Source organism: Podarcis pityusensis (assembly GCF_964106645.2).
Source record: "Podarcis pityusensis genome assembly, chromosome: 6".
Lineage (NCBI taxonomy): Eukaryota > Metazoa > Chordata > Lepidosauria > Squamata > Lacertidae > Podarcis > Podarcis pityusensis.
Genome location: NC_138030.1, coordinates 66,616,444 through 66,641,610, shown reverse-complemented (window position 1 = coordinate 66,641,610; position 25,167 = coordinate 66,616,444). Strand labels below are relative to the sequence as shown.

The window sequence follows — 25,167 nt, the reverse complement described above, 5'->3', positions numbered from 1 at the left end:
ACCTTTCCCACCCCACCCCCCGCTCCCCTGGCTTTAGAGCCGCGCCAGGGATGGATGGACGGACGCTGAGCACACAAGAGTACCTGCCCCTTTAAGGCTGCAGTCCTCACCAAAGCACTGCAACCCTAAACCATCCGAAGTCAAGCAGGGTAAGCTCCGGGAGCAGCTCACTTCTCTCTTTTATTTATTTATTTATACTTTGCAGGTTGGTACATTTCACTGATTTTACAATCCTTCATTTCACTGATTTTTACAATCCCATTTCAAAACTTGACTCCCCCCCCCCCTTCCTGCGGTTCCTTAAATTTATTTTTAATATCTTCTGCGTATCCAAATTAACTTAATTTGCTCATTTATTCGTCTTCTTTAAATATATACTCTTACGAAACTGCAAGTTATCACAGTAATCCTCCCAATGTTCTTATCTGTTTGCAATTTATCTGTAAATATTCAATAAATCATTTCCATTCTTTTATTTAAAAAAAGTTTGTTATCTTGATTTTTCACTCTTCCGGCAAGTTTCGCCATTTCTGCATATTCCATAAGTTTTTGTATCCATTCTGCCTTTGCTGGGACTTCTGCTTCTTTCCATTTTGGGGCAAGTAACATTTTTGCCGCTGTAGTTGCATACATGAATAAGTTTCTATACGGTTTAGGTAGTTCTGTCCCTATAAAAAAAGGTAAAGGACCCCTGACAGTTAAGTCCAGTTGCAAACGACTTTGGCGTTGCAGCGCTCATCTCACTTTACTGGCCGAGGGAGCCAACAGACAGTTTTTCTGTCCACAGACAGTTTTTCTGGGTCATGTGGCCAGCATGACAAGCTGCTATCATTTCCCTTTTTTTGGGGGGGGGGATAATCTTGCAATCCCACCACGTATGATTTTGCCATTAGATTTTATCTTATTTATATGATTTTTTTGCTCACTTTTCCTCATTTATCTACTTGCACTTTGACATGCTTTCGAACTGCTAGGGTTGACAGGAGCTCGGGAGCTCACCCCATCGCAGGGATTGGAACTGCCAACCTTCCGATCGGCAAGCCCTAGGCTCAGTGGTTTAGACCACAGCGCCACCCACATCCCTTTAATTCTGTTCCTATAATTCCCAAAAAAAATGCTTCTGGTTTTTTTACAAACATTCTTTTAAACATTATTTTAATTTCATTATATATCATTTCCCAGTAAGCCCTAACTTTACTACAAGACCACCACATATGATAAAAAGAACCTTCTTTCTCTTTACATTTCCAGCATTTAATTTAGATTTATACATTTTTGCTCACTTCTCTGCAGTTAAGTGTGCTTCAGATGGCAGCGCCCGCCGAGGTAGCCTGAATCGTAGAGTTGGAAGGGACCATGAGCAGGGTTGCCAACTTGAATAAAATATTTGGGGGAACCCAGGTAAGCTCCGCCCCACGTAATTGATCATATGACACGGCACTTGCACATCATTTGAATGGCAATGCCCATCAACTTTGAAGGGGCCCAGCCACCTCAAATATTTTATTTAGGGAGGTCCCCTAGGACTTGGCTCCTACGAGCATGATGAACATCTAGTCCGACCCCTTGCAATGCAGGAAATTTTTTCCCCATGTGGGCAAACATTTACTGTTTGGCAGGATAGGCAGCAGACAAGATGTCCTTCATAAATAAATTTCAGCAACAAAACAAAACAGAACAACACAAGTCCTTGGTAGTTTAAAGACAAGAAGGATTGGTGCTGCATATTGCTTTGTGGACTAGAGGCCACTTCAGGGGTGCCATCAGCACATATTGTTGTTATTAGTAGTAGTAGTAGTAGTAGTATTTATTGAATTTATATACCCCATATACCCGGAGGTCTCAGGGCAGTTCACAGAAAATATCAGCATAAAAACCACAATATATATAATCAAAATAAAAACAAAAACCCAATAACACATCCCCACCCAAAAGAGCCACATTTTAAAAGGGCATAGGATGTCAATCTGCAGTTGAAGGTCAAAACCCCACTCAGGAGAATGGGGAGGTAGACCTCCAAACCCAGCAGGGTGGTTGGCTTTCCACAATTAGAAATAAGTGAACACTTAAATTGCAATTAAATTGTGTGTGTCTCAAGGAATCATAAGGTGATTTAAGTCCAGAGTCTAAAATTGCCACTGCACAACCATTCCACTTGGAACTTCCAAGTAAAACACGCATAGGGTTGAGCATGAAGCTTACATCCTGTCTACGGATATCAGTAGGGTTTATTTCAAACAAATTCTGCATAGGAGCAGACCACAGTAGTGGCCAATTAGGTTGTACTAATATATCCCCAAAACTCTGCAACTAGATCTTCTTGACTCCCATCACTTAGACTCCTTGCCTCTGGCACCCATTTTACAATTAACCACACAGACTGCTTATTGTCTTACAGTTCTGTTACAGGTTTGTTATTTTTCCCCTTTCCTTCAGACCTACTTCCACCATGCACCCATCCTTCATACACAAACATCCTGAAGGACTGTATGCAAAATAATGGAATAATGGCAGACAGTACTGTAGTGAAATTATATGAACAAATCACAGCAACTCACCTAATGGCTGAGGTCAAGGTAAACAGAGAAACAGGTAAATCAATCCAGGCAATAGCCAGGTTGTAACTTGATTTCATAGAAAAGCAATGACAAACCTAGACAGCATCTTAAAAAGCAGAGACATCACCTTGCCAACAAAGGTCCGTATAGTTAAAGCTATGGTTTTCCCAGTAGTGATGTACGGAAGTGAGAGCTGGACCATAAAGAAGGCTGATCGCCGAAGAATTGATGCTTTTGAATTATGGTGCAAGAGGAGACTCTTGAGAGTCCCATGGACTGCAAGAAGTTCAAACCTATCCATTCTTAAGGAAATCAGCCCTGAGTGCTCACTGGAAGGACAGATCTTGACGCTGAGGCTCCAATACTTTGGCCACCTCATGAGAAGAGAAGACTCCCTGGAAAAGACCCTGATGTTGGGAAAGATGGGAGGGCACAAGGAGAAGGGGACGACAGAGGATGAGATGGTTGGACAGTGTTCTCGAAGCTACCAGCATGAGTTTGACCAAACTGCGGGAGGCAGTGGAAGACAGGAGTGCCTGGTGTGCTCTGGTCCATGGGGTCACGAAGAGTCGGACACGACTAAACGACTAAACAACAACAAACTTGATTTCATATAATATACAATGTGTATAATATACACTAACTGCAATATGTCTCTTAATGGAAAACTATTTAAAGAAAATGTATTAGGTCATTTTAAAAAAGAAGTGAAGTGCTCAAAAACAGCATGCACCTACATTTTGCAGTGGAAGAACTTTAGACTTGTGGTCTGCTCTCTCCTAGGTTTTCATTTAGAAGCAATAAAATGAAACACACTTTTAAACCACATCATGGTGACTAATAAATATTGATCAAGATGATCACAACAGAAAATGCTATTAAGTATATAAGATTATGGAGACAAGGATTCTTGCCAAACTTCATTTATATAAATTATTTACACTGACTGTTCAGGACATTGCTATAAATGATACTAGAGGTCAACAGGACTACTTTACAAATTTCAGTATTTTGCATTCTCCCATTTTAATGTTTACATAAACTCTGCAAACAATTAATCAGGCCCAGATTTACAGTTCATTGTGTGTTATAAGAGACAGTGATTTATCTGCGTGAAACAATCACTGTGCATAGTGTTATACAGAGTGCAAGATCCCCACTCCCTGCCCCATTGAGCTTACATTCTAATGTTTGATGGAGGGAAAACAAAAAAAGGGGAGGGAAGGAAGGAATATGCAATTGTTTCAGTTAGTTAGTACTAGGCTTAATTACAGGCTGATTGAGTAAGGAACCCAGCTTTGTCACCACGTAATGGACAGGAAAAACTCTTTGTGATAGCAGAAATAAATAAATATTATTCCCTTGACAGACAAGTGATGGGTACTGAAGGTTCCTCAGACTTTCACAGACAGCAACCCCTGGTTGAGCCCTGTCCAAGCTACTACACTGCTGGCAGCTTTAAAGACCCAAGTAAACATTAATTAAAGACCTAGCTAAATAAATGAGTGTTGCCGACCCATGCATTTCCCTAGCTAACATCCAATAAAACAAATGCATGAGACACTGTCATGACGTTACACATTTCCCTACAAACACAGCCCCCTAATCCAACACACTGGCTGCTATGTGCAGGTGATGGGGAATAATGAGACACAATGGTATCTTGTTTCCTGGCTATCTATGCCTGGAAAGTCTACAGCAGAGCTTTCCCAACTGTGTGTCGTGACATGTTAGTGTGTATGCTGCAGTGTCACACGAAAGCTCCTCACGCTCCTCCTGGGACTGGAAAGGAGTTAGTTGAACTTCCGGTTTTCTAGTAAAACTGAATTACTGTATCACAAAATAATGCATGTTTAAAAAGTGTGTCACCAACATGAAAAGTTTGGAAAGCATCCAGCAGCTGTTGGTCTATGTGATGAGTAAACGTCCAAGCCTCGATTCAGATTGGGGATAATAGTTATGAGCAACATTGCAGAAAGCTTGTAGAAATATATGCATATTTCTCTCTGAGATTTCTACTGTCAGCACCTCACAAGTGAGCCCTCCAGCTCCTTCGTACGCAGCTGTGGGGGCTGCAATAGTGGTGACAGCTATGTCATTATGACTGGGAGGAAAAGAGATCTTTCTCTGCCTTCACTTTCTCTCAGCTCAGCCAATCCCTGGCACCTGGAATGCTGAGACCTACGTAGTTCCGAGAAACTCTTGGATCAGGTTTTCTAGATCCATACCAGTCAGAATGTAAAATATTCTTCAATTAGTTACCCTAATGAACTGTCTGTGCCTCTTCCTGTATGAGAATGTGAACCTGCTTGCTCTTCTTAATTAACTTATAAACTCAGAAGCATCTGATACACTTTTACCAGCTAAGACAACTGGGAGTGTAGGAAGTATTGAGATGCGACTCAGCTTGCACTGGAGGCTAATGTGTCTGCGTGGGAAAGAGTACATAGAAATAGGAACCTCCAAGTTTCCTAGGCGGTCCTTTCTGATCTAACCTGTGTTGTCCTTCCCTTGGCTGCTAAAATGATACTCTTAAGCAGTGCTTCTTTTCTAGAAAAATAGGTGCCAGTACTCACTATGAAGTTGTTAAAGTGTCACACCTTTTAACCAAATTTAACAAATTTCCTACTTCTTCATCCTTACCTTCCGCAAGGAAATATTTTCTGCATCTCTCCTGCTGAGTTGCAAAAGCAAGCATGGCTCAAGGCATCTCTACCAGAGTCAGATAGAACTGGGATCTTTCCTATCATGCATTTCTTATAATAAAGATAGCTTTTTTATTTTGCTAAACTTATAGCCTCATTGTGATTATATCCAGGGCAAAAGTGTGCTCCTCCAGCAGGGATTCAGTAAGTTCAATTTCTGCTGAGTGTTTGAATTCCGAAAACCAACAGTGGATAAACCGATTTGCAGTGGCCCTGTTCCTTCCTTCCTGTTTGATTCCAGACGGTTCTATCTTAGCCTCTCTGCTTTTTAACATTATATTTAACATTATTGTACATTTACCAAAGGGATGTATTACATAAGTGCAGACAGCAGAATTATATGCTGTTGACATCTGTTTATATCAAATAAAAAACAGCAATATTCCCTGAATCCGGATAAGACAGAGAGCAGCAATTAAGGGAGACTGAATTTCCCTGTTCTTCCAGAAATTGAATTCCCACTCAAAAAGCGACTTCTTATTCAGAGAGTGACTCTCAACTCTGATTTGGTGCTTCTCAGGTGACAGCTGTGGCAAGGAGTACACCTTTTGCCACTTTAAGCTGGCAAGCAAGTTATATCCCTTTCTCTCATATCAGAATTTTAGCCATTCTTTAGTAATATCTCATTTTGGATACTGTAATGTGATCTGCATTGGGCTGCCCTTGAAGATTGTTTGGAAGCTACTGCTGCAGCTTATTCTGACAGGAGCAGACCACACAAAGCATGTAACTCTGATTTTGACTCAGCTGCCTATTAGTATTCTTTTTGACATTTACAGCCTTTAAACAGCCAGCATTCCACATATCTAAAGGATCATCTTACCTAGGATTAAACCTTGAATGCACACTAGTCTTCATGTGTTCTAGAGATTGTACTATTACTTATATCTACTTTTCTCTTGGATTCTGAACTATTTTATTGTTAAACTTTAACATATAAAAAGGGGAGGGGGTTACTACTGAATGTTGAAAAGCATATTTACTCTCAAGTGTACATTAGATTGCAGTCCTATTATTGCAGCTATAGTTTGTTACTAAACAAACTCTTAAATAGCCATTGGTTTTTGACAACTCACACCCAGTTGCATGCTATCCATCCTCTTCTTAGAAAAGATGATTCAGAGAGTTGTTGTGCACCAATTGTAAGTACTTTTGGATGAAACAGATTATCTTGACCCATTTCAGTCTGGGTGCAGGACTGGTTATGGGACTCAATCAGCTTTGGCTTCCCTGATGGATCATTTTTATCAGGAAGAGGACAGGGGAGTACAACCCTATAACCTATCTTTCAAAGTTGGCTTGAGATACCATGGTCAATGTATCAAAAGCCTATTCTTACTTGACCTTTCAGTGGCTTTTGACAACACTGACCTTGGTATCTTTCTGAGCTTACTCTGTGAGATGGCTATTAGAGGCACTGTTTTACAGTGGTTCAGATCCCATTTTCAAAGCTGGTTTCAGATAATAGCATTAGGTTATTCTTCCAGGCCTCTGGCAGTTGTACTACAGACAGTGCTATTTTTCTATAAAAAGAGGTGCCGGAGCTTACCTTGCTCTCTTAGAATGGCAATGACACCCACCTGAGAGCCCTGGACCAGTGCCTGGACTCTACTGAAGTCCAACCAACTGACCCTGGATCCTGGCAAAATGGAGGTCCTGTGAGTAAGCGGTTTCTGGGTCCAGATAACTGGGTGATTGCCTGCTTTTGATGGGGTTGTACTTCCCCTGAAGGAGGTTCATAGTCTGGGGGTGTTTCTGGATCCATCTTGGATGCATAGAGACCTAGGTGGCCTTATGGCTAGGGGTACCTTTCACCAGCTTTGGCTAGTAAGACAGCTCCTGCTGTTCCTGGACTGCAGTAGCCTTACGACCGTGGTCTGTGTGCTGGTAATCTCCTTGCATGATTACTGCAATGTGCTTGATTGTGGGGCTGCCCTTGAGGTTAGCCCAGAAGGTGCTGCTGTTGCAAAAGGTGGCAGATTGACTGCACACTGGGGCAAGGTATTGCTAAAACGTTACTCCACTGTTGAAAGAATTGTAGCAGCTGGCAATTAAGCTCTGGTCTAAGTACAAGGTGCTGGGTTTTGCTGTATAAAGCCCCACACAGCTCGGGATTAGGTTACCTGAAATGCCATCTCACCCCTTGTACACACAGTCAGTCACTGTGCTTAGCAGGTGAGGGCCTCCTGCAGATACCATCAAACAGGAGCTCTGTTCCACACAACAGGAATCGGGCCTTTATCATTGTGGCATCTACCCTTCTGAATTCCATCCCTTTAAGTATTAACCAGATGTCATCCTTGTTGGGTTTTGGCACATAAGAAACACATTCCTTTTTCAAAAAGTCATTTAAGTTGATTTCCTTCCCAGTCTGCATCTATATTGGAATTGTTTTTAAGATTATTTATCCCTTGTTGTCTGCTACCCTAGGAAGCAAGAGCAGGATATAAATTCAATAAAGTCATAGATAAATTATAATTACATTCATTTGCTCTCATGCACCCAACTCAGTTGAAAGAACAAAAATAGAAAACACAAGTTAGAAACAATATATTTAATTAAAAAACATATAAATGCAATACAGATCATGAATGATATGTAAATGCATAAACAATATGCATAAGGATGAAGCAGCCATTTTCTACTTTCTCACTTTTAGTGTCATGAGTGCTAGTGTCACGAGTGCAAGTTCTGGATCCTTCTACTTTCAGAATGCACATATTTCTTTATATCCTATGTATAAAATCTTATTAAATGTTGCCAATTCATTCAAATGGGTAGTTTCTAGAATGGTTCCCCCCCATTATAACTATTCTGCATTATAGATGGCTACTGCTTAAGGAATGGGTGTCATAATTAATTTTCTACATAAAAGCATACAAAATTGTTAATTACCCTGTTGGTTAACAGTGCAGCTACCTAGCACATTTGTATGTACATAAAATCATTTGTTTTCTTTAAAGAATATGACTTTCAGATGTTAACATATTGCAGCAAGTTTAGAGACAAATGCTAAAAGGATGTTTACTTGTTAATTTTTGCCATCCAAGGGTACCAGCCCTATAGATTCCTTCTCTTTTCTTTTAGAAAACTATAATTGAGGGCATTTTCTTCCCTTCGTTTAGATAATTCAGAACAAGCTTACAACTTCTTAAGTGGGACCGAGAACTACTAATTTACTGACCACAGAAGTTTCAAGGGGCTTAAACTGTGAAAGACTTGAAGTTAGTGTGCTTGAAATAGGCCCATTCCCTTGACATTTGTTCAGATAACCGTTCTATATAGACTCACTCTCTCAGCAGGCAGGTTCCACAATTTGGACATATGTTTTAATGGACATGAAAACAACTGCTGTCACATTTTTTCCATATGGAAATGTGGTAAATCAGCTGTGAGCTTGACGACTGGAATGGTTGCTTGAGCTGGGTTTGGTGGGAAAGCATGTAGCCTAAAGTGCCAGAAAGCTGGGGGGTCTTGAGGCCTTTTTACAGGTTAACAAGATTTACCTAGGTCGCTATGCCTTTTAGAAGAAAGCAGGCCCTTACTTTTGGCAGGGAACATCCCACCTTCAGATCATATTTAGATTACCTTGCTCTGTGTTGTATGCTTTTGTCCCTGCGAAGCCAATGATTTTATTGATATGTACAGAACTGGCTGGTTTAGCACAGTTTGTTTGATCTGACATAATTGCCCAAATATATTTGTTCTCACTAATGTTTTCTTTTATCAAATAAATGTACCTCCTTTTGGAATTTTGTGTGTGTGCGTGAGCTTTATTTAGGTAATGCCTTGGTACTAAATCCAATACTTGACTGCTTCGTTCCCTACCAGGTACTGTGTTTTTAGAATAAGGTCAGACAGCAGAGGGTATTGCTTTGACCCTTGTTCCCTTGGAATCTTAGGAACGTCAGGTGAAGTCTGGGAGTCTCTTGGCCTGGGCTGGATAGGAGTGGAGGCTGCGTAAATGTAGGGTAGGGGTTAGACCCTGAATATTTGGCAACTACTGAGTCACCCACTGTGTGTTCTGGTTTGGAGCATGTTCATTACATGGTACATATATGTATGACTGTGGAATGGCACATATAATTTTCTGTTAGGCAAGCATCTGTAGAATACTGAGGAAAGGAATCCAAAAACAATGCAGAAAAAAAACTTACCCTTCGGGCTCATGAACATTTCAAGTGAGATTTCCTGCCTTCTGCTGTGTGCAATGTAAACATAGCAAATTGGCATATACACAACATAAATATTGCAAACGTTACATAGATTCATACTACGAATTCCGATTTCTGATCCTGCAATATAATAATCTCACATAGATGATAAAGAAATATCTGAAGTAAAGTGCTTTAAAACTCAAGCACTTCATGATTCTGTGCATATGAGATATGCACAGAAGTGCCCCCCTCACACACACAAAGATACATCTTACTTATAAGCAAATACTGGATAAAACTTTTTGAAAAGGAAAATCCAATACACAGCAAATGGTTTTAGCTTCATACTTGATTGCAAGTATTTTGTACTTTTGCCTCCTATTCTCATGCAGCACTGCATAACTCTCTTCCCAATCCACACACAAAAAAGTTAAGTTCCACAGTTATAGATTGCACTTTTACAGCATAAACCTCAAATCTTCAATTTTCAGTGTCCTTTTGGAACAAGTTCAAAAAAGTACGTTGTTTTATGAAACAGGAAGATTTCTCCTGAGTACTTCTTTTGATGCTGGAGCTATACTGTCTGGAAAGGTTACTTCAAACTCTATAATCAAGTCACCTCGTTGGTCAGGATTTTTGGGAAATGGCAAGCCATATCCTATAATTCTTCTTCTCATTCCAGGTTTTACAACTTCATTTACTGTCATAGGTATGGTTCGACCTTCTATTGTTGGTACATTGATTGAGGTGCCACACAAGGCCTAAAAAATAAGTTTAAAAAGCCAAATCAGAAGCAGCAGGACATTTTTTTTGTAAAGCACTTAAAGAAAGATAAGTATCTATGAAATATAACTTAGAAATACAGTTACAGTATTATACATCCTATACTGCTACTCTATGTTGGGTGTATTGGTAATGCTACAAGTAAACGTATTTTCAAGTAAAGCCTAGGGTGTAATTTTCAGAAGCAGAGATTGAATCTTATACAAATAATTACTGTGTAGCCCAAATTCTTACAGCACAATCCTATGTATGCAGTTCATAACTATAAATGGTTTTGTAAATGGAAAACAATAAGCAAACATAGCTGAACAGTTCCCACTACATAGAGCAGAAGTGGCTAACCTGTGACCACTCCGATATGACCAATGACATTGCTGGCTCAAGCTTATGGGATTTGGCATCCAACAACATCTGGAGGGTTACAGGCTCTCCATCCCTGCTTTACATGGAGCTTCTTGTGCATATAAGCACTACCAGTAGTGGTTGGCAGGGCAGTGGCCGGTGGAGCTGCTTTGCTGACCTAGTTTCCCAAGGTCATGCATTGCTGCCCATTACCAAGAGGGAGAGGGGCAAGGCAATGGGGACCTCTGTGTAGTGCAAAGGCAGATTGGCTGCACCCATACCAAGCTCCCTGCTGCTTTGCCACTCCTCCTCTTGCTAACCAGCAGTGACTTCCTGGTGTTGGCAAGTCAGGTTAGCAATCCAGCCCCACTGGTCACTACTGGACACCATCCATCTTCTCCTTGAGGTAGGAACCATCCATGCCAGATGTAGGTAACATGGTACCCTTTAGATAATGCTGTCTACAACTTGCTTTATTCGTTATCAGTGGTTACGGTGGATGGGGTGGGTGGTAGTTTTAGTTCCAAATACAGAGGGCATCATGTTGCCTATCCCTGATCTATTCATGCAAATCATAAGTGCACTACACTCGTTTTGCAACCCATGGACAAAAATGAAGGAGTCCTACATGCACGGAATTCAATGTTTATGTAAGAATCCCAGTAAACCACTGTCAGCCAACCTATTAGGAATGCCAGACTCTCTAACTAATTGTACTTGAAACAAAAAAACCCAAAGCCTGGCCTAAGCTGTATTCAAAATAAAATTAGCAAAATATTAGTTGCTTAGATGCACTATAGAGAGGTATTTACACGGTATCTGTAATATTATTATAAGGCATAGCTCATAGCGCTATTTAGTTTAGTTTTGTTCTATTTCATTTTGCTTGTTTAGTTCTAACTGCAACATAATGTACATATATATCAATTTAACACCCATTTATATAAAAGCATTGGTTTAAAATTAAACCCATGCCATCTCAGCTAAGTTTACTGTTGCTTACATTGGCCAAGTGTTGGTTTGCATAACTGCACCATTTTGTATCCAACTACTCAATTGCTACAAAATTAGAAGCAAAGCAGATCTTGTCCACACAGCACTGATTTCTCTGCTGTTTTAAAAATCTGCAACTTTATTAGAGTGTAGGTGGGTGCTTTCCCCACCCCCCAGAGGCATTCTGGTGGGAGTTTTGCTCATGAGTCTGTTTTGGGTTTCTGCATTTGTGTTCCAATAACCTTTTAGACCAACACATTTTCTATCATGCTGCAGAGCGATGCCACATCCTCATACTATTCAGAGCCACTGAATAGAATCAGAAAACATCCCAGCCAGTTAAAAGGTAGGCTCAACTGAGTACATGACTAACTTTTGTTGCAGGCAGAGAGTTGTGCCCAGTACTAGCCCTACTCAGAGTAGATCCATTGAAGTAAATGAACCTGAGTTAGCCAGATCCATTAACTTCATTGGGTCTACTCCAAGTTGGACTAGCATTGGATTCAACCCAGAATAGAACAGAAAATGGCAATGAGGGGAAAGCAAGAGATGGCACAAGCAGCAACCAGAATTATGAAGTACAGTGTTAGCTTTGGATATTTTATCCCACACTCTGTTATGACATGCTAAAGTCAAAGAATAGCAGTCATCCTTCTTCCAAATGGTGCTGAACTATTCAACACAGTGGGTGGAATCCAGTGTTACACCATGGTGGAAGTGCCATCAATGCAAGCACTGCAGCTTGCCAGATGGAACTATCCCCCTCTCCTTCTCCCTGGGTGCTGCTCTGGGAGTTCTCCCAACACTCCCCCAGAGTCAATTTTGGGGCATGCTGGTTGGAGGGGGCGCTGGTGTGAGGAGAGGGGAAAGCCCCATTGTGCAAGTGGCAGTTCTTCTGCAGGGCTTGCGCTGACAGGACTCGTTAGGTGAATCACGCCCATTATCTGGGTGTCTACATATTTATCAAACAACATCATCTATGGCAGGCTTCCTCAAACTCGGCCCTCCAGATGTTATGAGACTATAATTCCCATCATCCCTGACCACTGGTCCTACTAGCTAGGGATCATGGGAGTTGTAGGCCAAAAACATCTGGCGGGCCAAGTTTTAGGAAGCCTGATATATGGGCTATTATCAAGTTCGACTCAGCTTTGACTGTAAAACAATGTGAACAAGTTTGAAGCACAGATGGCATGAAGTTTTAACAATACCATTCCAAAGCATAACAAGGTAATTACCTCTCGTAAGGTGATCTTGACAGGATAGACAATATTTGAACCATCCCTCTTGAAGTGAGGATGTATTTTATCTTTAATAACAAACACAATATCAGCTGGTATGGTGCTAGGTGTTTCATCGCCTTCTTTGGGGAATGTAATTTTGGTGCCCTCTTTCCATCCTCTCTTGATATCAATAGTGAGGATTTTATCCTCCGTTCTGACACTTCTACCATCTGGGTTGAGCCGTTTTCGGGAAATTCTCATTCTTTTTGTGCATCCATGGTAAATCTCTTCCAGTGATACCTTGAGTTCATGAACAATAGGGGGATCTTGCTTACGACGGAGTTGGCTACCAACAGTGTTTCTTTCCCTTGGGAATCCATTCATATTGAAAGAAGTAAAGGAACCAAATGGATCTCCATCCACTTCCATGTCTTCAGTGTCTCTGCCACCAGGCATCCTTCTTCCAAAGAAGATCTCAAAAGGATTCGCACCACCAAAAAATGCTGCAAATGTGGCATGTGGGTCTCCATGAAAGGAGTACCGGAAAGTACCACCTTGCCCATCTGGCCCTCCAGCTCCTCCTTTCAGTCCTACAAAAGGGAACAAATAAGTTTAACAATGCTAAACTTAAATACAGGGAACCAGGCAGAGGGCCTTCTCTGTAGTGGCACCCACCCTGTGGAACACCCTCCCATCAGTTGTCAAGGAGATGAGTAACTATATAACCCTTAGAAAATATTGAAAGGTAGCCCATTATAGGCAAGCCTTTTAATGTGTAATGTTTTATTATGTTTTCATACATGTTGGAAGCCACCCAGAGTGGCTGGGGCAGCCCAGTCAGATGGGTGGGGTACAATAATAAAATTATTATTATTATTCTGGTTTAGAAATGCAAGGCACAATCTCCAACTATAATCATGTACACATTTAATGATGGGACTTACTTTAGAGTATTCAGTAGGGTCTACTTTGAGGAAGCAACCATTGGATTGGGCCACACATCAAATATAACACAGCCCAATCTTACATGCATTTATTTGGAAGCCCAGCTGAGTTTAATTGGACCTACTTCTAAGTTTTGAATAGACTACAGCCCAAGAAATTAGAAAATGCTAAAGTACTGCAAGCTACGCAAAGTGATATTTATAAAGAGATCTTATGAAGTTATGCTATCACACTCATGCTGACAGTTACCTCAGCTATTTCAAGCCTGCCATTTCTTCCAACGTTATGGCACCCACCTACACTCTGTGATTAATTACACCTACGCAGCCATCCTAAATTTAAACAGTTTCTTAGCTTTCTAGTCTATCTTCAAAACACCTAAGCAGACTCTGCATGAGAAGGCTGTGGGCCATAACTCTATAGTCTTTGGTTCTAAATGCCATCTGCTGCTTGGTAGTGTGTGTGTGTGTGTGTGTGTGTGTGTGAGAGAGAGAGAGAGAGAGAGAGAATAGAAAAGAACATGAATGTTTGCAAGTTGGGGATGTAGTACCCAAAGTTAGGAGAGAAATTGTGCTGTCATGGATTTTAATCAAATTTACATAAGGATGGGATTTAGAAATGCAAGAATACAAATCTCTAGAAAGGTTTTAAAACTCTACTTTCAAAAATCTTATTTGCGTTGACTTAGAACCATGAAAACAAAAATTAAGTCTTTTCTCCAAGCTGAGAAAATATTCAGTAAATAAAAATAGGTTGCTAAAATGGCTTTTCAGGCTAAACCTAGTCTCTTAGCTATGATGAGCATGATGATCATATACAGATGTAGTACTAATGCCAAGCGGGCTGACAAACCATACCATGTGCTTAGCGGAATGACACTTCCTAGAATAGATAATGGATAGGTTTTGCTGAAAGGACACCGGGTCCCATGGCTATAAAAAGTGGCTCTGGACCCATAGTCTGCCCATGTCCTGGGCAGCAGTAAAGCTGCTGCATTCACCAAGACTTCAAGCTTTATAAGCTCATTAAAGATCTAATGTGTAACACAGAAATAAATATTAGGCATGATTTTATGTTTGGTGACAGCTGCTTCTATTCCTTTCATTTTAATTTCTCACACGACAAGTAGAAAATCCATGCTGATATTGGCTGGGAAAGAAGCACAGACACACACACTGGTATAATTAGGAAAAGAAGGTAGGAATGAAAAGGAGACTAAAGAACATGTGAATGCCTAAAGAATGCTGATCCTTGACTAAGAATAAGGAACCCATTTGTTTCAAGGCCTCACGGAAGTCCAATGACTACAAGAGAAACAGTGATCCTGGAGCTGCAGTATTAAAACTTCAAGTAGAACCAGCATTTATAGAAATGTGTAGATTTGTAATGAATTCAAACTTCTCAGAGCAATCATCATCAAGAGCTCATCAATTAAGTGTTCACATGTTTTCAATAGACCATCATAAAGTGAAAAGTCTTGTTTCATTGAGGGAGTATGTTATTGTAATGAAGCCAGCTTAGGTCAGCATTTGAACAAAATTTTGAACCATAAAGGTAGCAACCCAGTTCCAAAAGTTCTAAGAATCCATCTAAACTAAATTATTTTAACATAATCGTTTTAAGCTAAACACACTGCTTCTGGGCCTCATTTCCTTGGCACTTTAGCACTGTTTACGATGAAGCTGAAAACTTGTCCTAGTATTTCATGACATCAGACAAATTCTTTCCTTTCCAGGCAAGATGCCAATATTGGCTAGAGTCTGGACACCTGGACCCTGGCTGAGAAGGGCCATTTTTAATAAAAGCTTATTTTAATAAAACCATACCCATATATTTTATGCTACCTTGGAAGAGTGAGACAAACTCAGCAAACTATTGCAAAGTTTTTGTAACATAAATTAAATAGTATCTACTAACATGTTTGACAGATGAATCAAATAGATTCACCTAGAAAATAACCTAAATGAGAACATTCCATAGAAGTATTAGACTCTCAAGCAAGACTTGAATCCTCAAACTATGTTACTACATCTAATTGCTCAAACCTGCTTCTTAAAAACTGCCTCACTGCATCTGACATTTAAAAAAAAAGCTTTCTATTTTAAGCTAAAACTACTGTACATAAAATTCTTTTACCTTCTTCTCCATACTGATCATAAATTTCTCTTTTTTGGGGATCACTCAGCACCTCATAAGCTTCTGCAATCTCTTTGAATTTTTCTTCTGCGTGGGGAGATTTGTTCTTATCTGGATGCCATTTAAGGGCTTGTTTTCTGTAAGCTTTCTTTATGTCTTCATCAGATGCTCCCTTTTCGATCCCAAGAACAGAATAATAATCCTTTCCCATACTGAACCTTCACAAAGTTTATTTCCTTCTATATAACAGCGTCCAGTTTCTCAGCTTGCGATGTTGCTGGAAAAGCGTTAACAGAAGTCACAAGAGCAGCAGTTTTAGTAAGCAGCGGGCAGACTGCTTATTACATTCTCCCCTCCTTGGTCGTTTCATACAGATAAATATACACAGTGGTAGAGACACTGCCACCCAGAGCCCTCCCAATTATACTACGTGTCTGTGCTCTTTCTAGAACAGCAAATGCTGTAAGACGTCACTTCCCAAGCTAACTACAGCCAAAACTCTGCAGTGTTCCCTTTCTGCAGTTAACTGTTCAATGTCCTTCTCCCTCTGAATCTGAATGAATTGCTGATAGGGGAGGAAAAACCTTAACCCCCACTTTCCTTTTGTATATGGACCTATGTATTTCAGACACTGGTCAAATTTTGCACACTGTGATAAAGTAATAAGTGTGAAAAACGAAACTGTTAGATAAAAAACAACAACAACACCCTGATTTCTTAGTTGTGAGGAATTGGTTAACAGGATAGAGATGGCATGCAATTAACAACAAAAATTATGGGAAAGTAAAGATCTTATAAAGCACAGGCCATGTCTCCTGCTCCCAGTACATTGGTTTTGATTTCTTCACATTCAGCCTATAAAAGCAAAATGCAAGTGCTTCACTAGCAGCAACACAACTGAATGATTGATTGCCTCGCAGCACCAGTCACTTTCCATGCTACCCTCTAGGCACGAGTGACAGATACAAAATAGATTAAGCCTTTGCGTGAATTTGCTTTCCTCATGGAATGTCAAATGCTGGAAAAAAAAGCCTAGCACAGAGTAGGGTACAAAAAGCAACCTGTCAGTTTTTTGCAGTCATTTTAGTTGCAGGTGGCACCAATATATAGGTGGACAGTACAATCAGGTAGCTGAAACAGCAGAAGCAACAAGAGCCAATTTCAATTGTTTCAGGGAAAATATAAAAGTAAATAGGGGCTAATAGTTGCTTTTCAGTTAACCTTAGATTGCAGTAAGTATGACTTACAAAAGACCATGACTTAAATTATGTATTATAGTTTCACTCTTCTCTTTCCCAAAGAGCCAGTTTGCACGCCTGTTAAGAGAGAACCCAACCACATATTCTCTATCAAGGCTTTTTTGACTGCCGAACCCAAGCAGTTAAAATCATCCATTTGTTACATTGATTTCACACCGGAGTGAAATTCAAGCATTCTAGTTTATGTTTGTTTGCTTATTCCAGTAAGCGGTGGATTCTGATACCTTTGAAGCCAGTGTGTATTCTCAGAACCTACGCATTATAGGCGACATGGTGAATAGCACAGTACAATCAATCATTTTCCAAGTCTCAGGGTAGGAGAGCCTTGGAACATCCATGAAGGCATTATCTTTTTGCCTTTAAATTTCTCATAATAGAACTGCCATTGACGTCAAGACTAGAATTTCTTTCTACCAATGTTCGGAATTCCAAGAGAGAGTTTGGAACCTGCCCTCAACAGCTGCTCCATGCCAAGAGACGGTTTGCTCATTCAGTCCTGATTACAAAGGGCCTGGGGGGTGTCCTTGGGGGAATTTATCCCTCCCTTTGCCCATCTCCCTTGCAGCTTTCTTATAATTTGAAGAAATGCATGTAAGGTATGCAACAAAGAGATGCAGTGTAGAGTGATCCTGTTCAGCACTCCCCATTGCATTTCTCTTCCCTCCCAGTTTTCTTCCGCACACCCCAACAGACAGTCAGAATTCCATTCCCGATAAATTCTACTGAAGTGCAACAGCTGAAATTATATGAAGTTTCTCAAATACAGCTGTCCAAATAAGGGAATGGATGGATGTTTGAGGCGGGTGGGGAAGAATGAGGATGGGAGAAAGCCTGCCAAGAGACATTGGGAGGAAGTAGAATAGGCTACCACCAGCAAAGTTACACTTGTGTTGCAGCATTTTCTATAGCCTTCAGGAGCAACTCAAGATAGTTTTCCTCTGAATTGTTTAGTTCTCATACCTCGTAGATTGCCTACTCCACATCATCCTACCAAAGCCAACTGATTTTTTTGTTAGCTACCTTGAAACTTTTGTCTGAAAGATGGCCTAGAAACCTTTTGCCAAAAATAAAACAGGCATTCCAACAATGACACTTGTGTCCTCTGTGTGTCAGATATGAATGGAAAGGGCACAGATGTGTGCACAAAAACCTTTGACTTGCTCTGGAACACAGCATACTCTAGTAGTTAATTTGGACACACAAGCAATCCAAATAACACATTCCTCTTCTTTCACTAGTATCACTTCTCACTACACCAGAAGATTCTTCATGGAAATAAACAGGGAGCAATTCTCATTACATGTTGGTGAGTCCTTATCCTCATACCAACTCTGAAATATTTCACGAGCCATTTCACAATTCTGCTTGACTTAGTCCACAGAGATGTGAGTGAAGCAAAACAAAAAGCAGTGCTGCCACCGTAAGTCGAGCATATGTGGGAAAGGGGGTGGACATGAAACTGTGTGTGACTTATTAAATGACATTTTGGCTTTCTTTTTCTTTTATAGATTCAAGTCCCTATGTCAAACCAGTTTACCAATAGAAAACACACATATTCATCAAAAACATTTTTGCAGTTAAAATTAGTAATGTGTATATTTCTTTTTTTACATGCGAGGTGGTATTTGTGCTGCTGTTTCTGACACATTATATAACCATAAAATGAGATGAAAATACAGCTGGTCTTTTCTTCAGAAAGTGTATTTATAGCTTGTTTGAATAACATATTCCTGTTAATAGCAAGGCAAGACCTAGGGAAGAGCTTATTCCATTTTCTACAACATGGCTTCAAAATGATGTGATCTATTCTATTAACCGAAACAGTTCAAGTAGCGTGAACAATTCAAAGTACCGTATTTTTTGCTCTATAAGACTCACTTTTTCCCTCCTAAAAAGTAGGGGGAACTGTGTGTGCGTTTTATGGAGCGAATGCAGGCTGCGCAGCTATCCCAGACGCCAGAACAGCAAGAGGGATCGCTGCTTTCGCTGCGCAGCGATCCCTCTTGTTGTTCTGGCTTCTGAGATTCAAAATATTTTTTTTCTTGTTTTCCTCCTCTAAAAACTAGGTGCGTCTTGTGGTCTGGTGCGTCTTATAGAGCGAAAAATACGGTAAATAACAGGTCAATCTAAATAAAAAAAACACATTTCTATTTGTAAAGCCTTTTTTTCCTTTTTATTTCCAACATGGAATTTGAGTTATCTATTGGTCTAGATCAGTCATGTCCAACAGGTAGATCGTGATCTGCTGATAGATCACAAGGTGTTCCTGGTAGGTATTTGGCCCCTCAGTGATCTCCCCCCCAAAAAAGGGGGGAACAACTGTGGTTTCCTAAAATAAGCTCAACAACTTTGGTCCATCCAACGACAATGGGTAGATCACTGCCAGTTTTTTTATACTGTGAGTAGATCGCAGTCTATTGGGAGTTAGACGTCCCTGGTCTAGATGGACATCTAGCCTTTAAAACCAAGGCTGGTGGTTTTACTGGAAGCAAGGTGAGGTGTGTATAGTGAGGCATCATATAGCATGCTGTAACTTGCTGTAAAGAATTGGTAGGAATAGCTTTTGTATGCAAAGAGAGAGGCAACAAGAACTTATTTTACAAAAAACTTATTATCTTACTTTGCCAACCTATGTAAATAAAAGTTAATGGGTGCTTCCCTCTGTTCTATCATCCTGCCCCATTCTTCTGCCTTCAACATATCCTAGTACAGTCTTCTTCCTATACACTTCTCTGCATGACCAGAGCAGGAAGGAGTTGGAATGAGCAGCTTCCACAGCACAAATGGTGGCTGTTGTCATCCTACATACAGTCTGGCAATTTTAAGGTTATGGCAGAAACGGATACATATTGGACAGCTGTTTCTGGGGCTATGTTCTGTCCACCTAACTTAAAAGGTAAATAACTCTCGTAAAGGAAAACAGGACCTTACCTGACCACAATCCTTACACACAGCAATACGTGAAGTTTCCTCTGATCCTGATCTGCTCAGTTTATTTTTGTGAGAAAGGAACTCAGGATATCATGTTCTGGAACTGAGCAGGGAATATTTTGTGTAAACATCCTCTCCTTGTCTTTCAGTTGCCAAGTAAAAGCTCTAGTCAGATTCTTTCACTGGCTTTGTTTTTGGCAAGACCAACATAGAAACCAACTTTTGTGATGGGCTTAATAGAGAGCAAAGACAGAAGAGTACTGAAGCTTATAGAAAAACTGTCTGTTCTGCTGTTGCTCATGCTATTTGTGTACTGTACATCAGTGGAGAATTTTACTCAGACACTCAGTTCAATGTCACACAAAGGATATTGAACACTAAGCAGCTGAAAATTAACATGACACAACAACTGCATGGAATCCATGATCAGAGTGCAAGGGTTCTGTTCTGAAAGCAAAGAATTTTCTCTCATTTTCTCTAGGTTCCTCTTCGACATAGTGTAAAATACTTCTCCTAAGAAAGTTTCCTCTTCCTGGCCTATCTTTTGCCAGGTACTTTTAAGGAAGCCAACCAACATTTTGAAACTACTTCATTTAGCATTATGAGAACAAGCCTCATCAGCCTTCAGGCTCCCACACGTTTCCTCCAGCTACCCATGTCATCTGAACACAGGCAAACCATAGTTATCCTGATTATGGTTTGTTGAAACAAGCCAGCTTCATACAGTAGTTTATGAAGCTGTCTTGTTTCAACTAATCATAGTTAAGATTAACCAGTATCTAAGGGGCGGCGACACTAAACTGTGCTTTAATCTGGAATGAAAGCTCAAAAACTCCACCTTATAGCCATACTACAAGTACTGAACCAGTTTAGCATTTCATCAAAATTCAGCCAATGCATGTCCAGCAGATTAAAATATGTCATGGGTAATGGGGTTGAGAAAAAGGTAAACATCCTCAAAAATATACCAGTGAATAATTAGAGCTCTTCTCATTTACTTTCTAGAAGTACTTTAAAACATGACTTAGTGTCTATCCCACTATTTAATCCCAAGTAGAGCATAAGAAAATTATTCCTATCAAAACTTTACCAAAAAAGGAACAGCACAAATTTCAGCTGTAGACATGCAATGTATTTCAGGGGGGTGGAGTGTGTTTCCAAGTATCCATGCCAGAGACTTACTCTCAAGGGCTTTTCTCCACCCACACATTGGAGTATGACTCACAGTGCTAAAGTTAAAGTTTACAGAAAACTTAGAAGTCCAATTCTCTTGCGCTGTGAAATCCAGTAAGAAAAGACTGGATTTGATTCCTTAAACCTAACCAGCAGGAAGATCCATGGCAGGTAATTGGGTGACAGAAGCGACAAATGTTTTGAACTAAAATTCCCAGATGATGTCACACATTAGGAGCTCTACAGAAAGAGAAAGCTGCATAGCTCTGAGCATAATTTGTCTATTCAGATCAGAAACAACTAAAGGTGGTTGCTTAAGTCTTTGAGTTTTAATATTCCTGTGCCACTCCATATCTCACAAGAGGCCCTTCTTCGAACCTGTTACAAATAATATGGCATGTTACAAATAACAACCCAGAACTACCATATTCAGTATTTGTATTCATAACTCAAGAATGTGTTTTCCCTTGCAAACAAGTAGTGAGGGGTGTTGCCTACCCCCATTCTACTTGACAGCAGCTTATGAAATGAGCCATTTAGATGCAGTCAGCAAGAAGCCCTTTGCCCAAGGTACTGCAAGTTGTACCACACCTGACTGCAAATCCTCAAAAAGATTTACAAATTGTGCAACTATATTGCTTCCCTCAAGATTTTACCTTCGCTAAATCTATTTACAAAAATAGAGAATGATTTAAGCACTGCCGATGATTCGCCTCAGAAACATCCGTTCAGCTACCACAAAATCCTGTCTAGATCCGACTATAAATAATTCAATGGTTGCTCTTTCCAAAAGGCTTTTCTTCTCATTCTTCCCCCCGAAAAAACCTCCTGTGGAATGCAGGAATATTAAACGAAGGCCTAGCATGGGTTATGTTGTTATAGCAGGGAAAAAGCCAAGCAGCTCTCCACTCCAAGAGTCTAGTTCCCTTTGTTGTGGGGCAAGAACACTTTCACGAAATAATGAACTTCATGTGATTACATGCAGTTCATGAGTCAGTGCGCAATCTAGTGCTCCTCCTCCTCTAAATTAAGCTGTAAAGCAGGATCAAGAACGTATGGAACTCTAGATGTTGCTGAATTACAACTCTCATCAGTTACTGCCAGCATGTTTATGCTTCAGGGAAAATTGCATGAAATGTAACCAACTTCTTATTGTGGATAAACGCTTGCAAGCTATTTTATTAGTACATTTTGAAAAACTGTGTTTTAAACTCTTTGGATGTTTTATATGAGCACCATCTGATTATGCCCACTAGAGGTCACTAAACAAATATTAATCTTTACAGATACTAGAAATCTTACCATCCCAAGGTTTTCAGTTTAGAAACATTATGGAAAATAAGTACTGTAGTTGTTTTTGTTACATTAAACTCGCCCTTTGTCCAGTGTAGTTTCTTTGCCACTTGCTCTTTAGTCTTAATCATGTGTTGTAGGTATATAGCTGAGGTAGTGGTTGGCCCAGGGTCAATGTTATTTTCATATCAAGCAGCAATTTGAACCTAGGTCAATGACTATCTTACAAATTTCAATTTGTGGTGTACTCCTGATAATGAAACTTCTCTGGCTGTCCCATGATCATTCCTATTTCTTGCCCCCCGCCGCAAGCTCACAGCTTCAAAATAGATGTTAAGATGAGCAGTGGATTCCAGAAAAAACACATTATGAATTATTTTGAGGATGTCTGTCGCATTGAGCCTGTCTCCTCTGCTTGAAGGCAAAAAAAGCTGCACAATACCCCCATATCATTGTTTCCACCAATCACTATGTTCAAGGAATTAAGAGAGAATTGTGCAACTTACCATATATCAAGGCTAAAGTGTCAACACTAAGTCCCTTAACTCACTAAATCTTGCCTAGTGAACCCTACGTAAATCTTTCAGATAAAAAGGAAAACAGTGTAACTGTATGTCTTACAAAAAATATAAATCTAACATGCAAGTTACCGCTTCTTCTATGGACCCTGCACTTTGGGATATATTTCTCCCTGCTTAACACATAATATAACCCAATCCTATATATACTGTTTTGGAAAGTTTTTGACACCAATGGGATTTTGGTTTTCAAACTTTTCTATCCTGAAGAAGCACTTTCCACATAGCAGTATCTTTGGGACCCACAGTTGTCATCTATGACCCAGTGTCACACTTCCCTGCAGTCATACATTGCAAAGGAACATCAACAACAGCAGACAAGCTGTGTTTCAGCAAAGGTTGTACACAATTACTGAACTTATTGAGGAATCATTAAGTTTCCAATCAACCTCAAGATTTTACAGAACAGTCTAAAAACACTACACTAAACTAGACATGCAAGTTTAAGATCACAGATTAAGATAAAGGATTGTCTCCAATTAAGTCATACTCAGAATAGAGCCCTTGTAATCAACAGACTTTACTGAATTCACCAAATTTACTTCCAAGTATGAGCTCATCCACACTTACCTTTTGCTCCATACTTTCTAGGCACAGGTCCACCTGCCACTTTCCCCAGGAAAACCTGATGTTTACTGCCAAATTGGAGTAAATGGCAATATGGGTTTTCTGCAGATTGCTGTTTGATCTGATTTAGCAGCAAAGAGCAGGGAGTTTTGGAGTAAGCACTGGAGCAAAAAGAAAAAAAGACCTAGAAAGCCTGGACCTGTGCCTAGAAATGTGGAACAAAGGTAAGTGTGGGACTTTACAGAGCAGCAGGAACCCTGTTGTACCTGCAGCCCTGCTACACACTTGGTAGCCAGGGTAGCGGGTCAGGCAGATTGCTGCACTGGCCTGGAGCTGCTCAAGCCAAAATTGGGCTTGCTGTTATGTGGCAGCGATAGGGTCAGCTTGTGTGGGCTCGGCACTGCTGAGATTCTGCCAGTGGCACTTCAATCCACCTGCACATTTGAAAGGCTGAAAGTGGAGTTTCACAGCATCACTGTGCAGGCAGAAACCACGCCCAAAACATGTGTCCCCCACCCTCAGTCCAGCATAAAGGGGGGGGGGGAGAGTATGGATTCCAGTTGGATACAGCCCAAGGAGTTTGTCTGATCCAAAATGTCCAAGATGCTATAACTGTAATGCATTTAGAAAGGATTAGATTAGATGGTGCATGGAAAATACACACCATATACTTAAAAGCACATCCCCACCTCTTAAGAATCCTGGGAACTGCAGTTCACCCTCTTGCAGAGCTACGGTTTCTAGCACCCACAGGCTACTGTTCCCAGAATTTGGGGGTGGGAATCGGATGCAAGCCCCTTAGGGCATGTTATTACTTACAGATAGCATCTAGTCCCTGGAGTGTTTCTGAGGCCTATGCATCAGTACCAGAAACCCACGAGACATTTGCCCCTCCCCTCCCCGCCACATCCAAATTTAAGACATCACCGCCTGGAGGAAAAAAACACGTGTTTGTTTTTTGGGAACAGCAGGTGGAAAAGCTTTAATATAAACGTTATGGGCAGATACGAAATCAGCATTCATGGTTTTCTCCGGGACCTTACATGCTTGTTTCAGGGGCGTGCGCTTCTCTTTCGTTTTAACAACGTTTATCAAAACTTTAGCTGCGCTTCGCAGGCCCACCAATTTTGCTTGGGTTTGTCGCTATATATAAGGCGACCGCGAACGGCGGCCCGAGCCCGTTACTTTACGCGCCTTGCCCCCTGAGAGAGGCAGGCCCTCGTCGCGCTCACTCCACCCGCCCTGACAGACTCACTCGCAGGCCCAGAGGCTAAGGCCGCGACGACGGCGCTCCTCGAGAGACGCGACGGCAACTCCCTCAGAGCCGCCTCCTCCCCTCCGCTATTGTCCGAACACGCCGGCTCTGGAGAAACGTCAAAACGCCCGGGGGAGGGGGTTTTAAAAAAAGAGCGCGAGAGGGAGGGCTTTTGGGGATAACCTATCGCGAGATGTAATGCCGCCCACCCCGCTTAAAACGTCACCACGGCAGCTCCCTCGCGAAGAAATCGCGCGAGCCTCTCACGC

At 40.8% G+C, this 25,167-nt stretch overlaps 1 protein-coding gene and 1 long non-coding RNA gene across 4 annotated transcripts; one reads left to right on the top strand and one right to left on the bottom strand.

Annotated features, from left to right (window-relative positions):
* Positions 1 to 49: 49 nt before the first annotated feature.
* Positions 50 to 18,407, top strand: LOC308478787. The gene is made up of 3 exons (XR_013987273.1): positions 50 to 149; positions 11,815 to 11,884; positions 18,340 to 18,407. It is a non-coding gene; the product is annotated as an uncharacterized lncRNA (long non-coding RNA).
* Positions 7,803 to 25,048, bottom strand: DNAJB4 (DnaJ heat shock protein family (Hsp40) member B4). 3 transcript variants are annotated; one of them, XM_081008787.1, is made up of 4 exons: positions 24,899 to 25,048; positions 15,843 to 16,119; positions 12,777 to 13,351; positions 7,803 to 10,181 (listed from the first exon to the last, which is right to left on the bottom strand). In XM_081008787.1, the coding sequence occupies exons 2-4, from the start codon at positions 16,051 to 16,053 to the stop codon at positions 9,948 to 9,950; spliced, it is 1,020 nt and encodes a 339-aa protein (XP_080864913.1). In that variant the 5' UTR covers positions 16,054 to 16,119; positions 24,899 to 25,048; the 3' UTR covers positions 7,803 to 9,947. The 3 variants fall into 3 exon arrangements, with proteins under 3 accessions (XP_080864913.1, XP_080864914.1, XP_080864912.1); XM_081008788.1 differs by lacking the exon at positions 24,899 to 25,048 and adding an exon at positions 20,033 to 20,169; XM_081008786.1 differs by lacking the exon at positions 24,899 to 25,048 and having other exon boundaries at positions 15,843 to 18,340.
* Between the last annotated feature and the right edge of the window lie 119 nt (positions 25,049 to 25,167).

Coding starts and splice junctions, on each gene's coding strand:
- DNAJB4 (XM_081008787.1), bottom strand. CDS start 16,053: ATGGGAAAGGATTATTATTCTGTTCTTGGGATCGAAAAGGGAGCATCT. Junction 13,352..15,842: donor TGATCAGTATGGAGAAGAAG/GTAAAAGAATTT, acceptor TCCCTTTTGTAG/GACTGAAAGGAGGAGCTGGA. Junction 10,182..12,776: donor TCAAGATCACCTTACGAGAG/GTAATTACCTTG, acceptor CTTATTTTTTAG/GCCTTGTGTGGCACCTCAAT.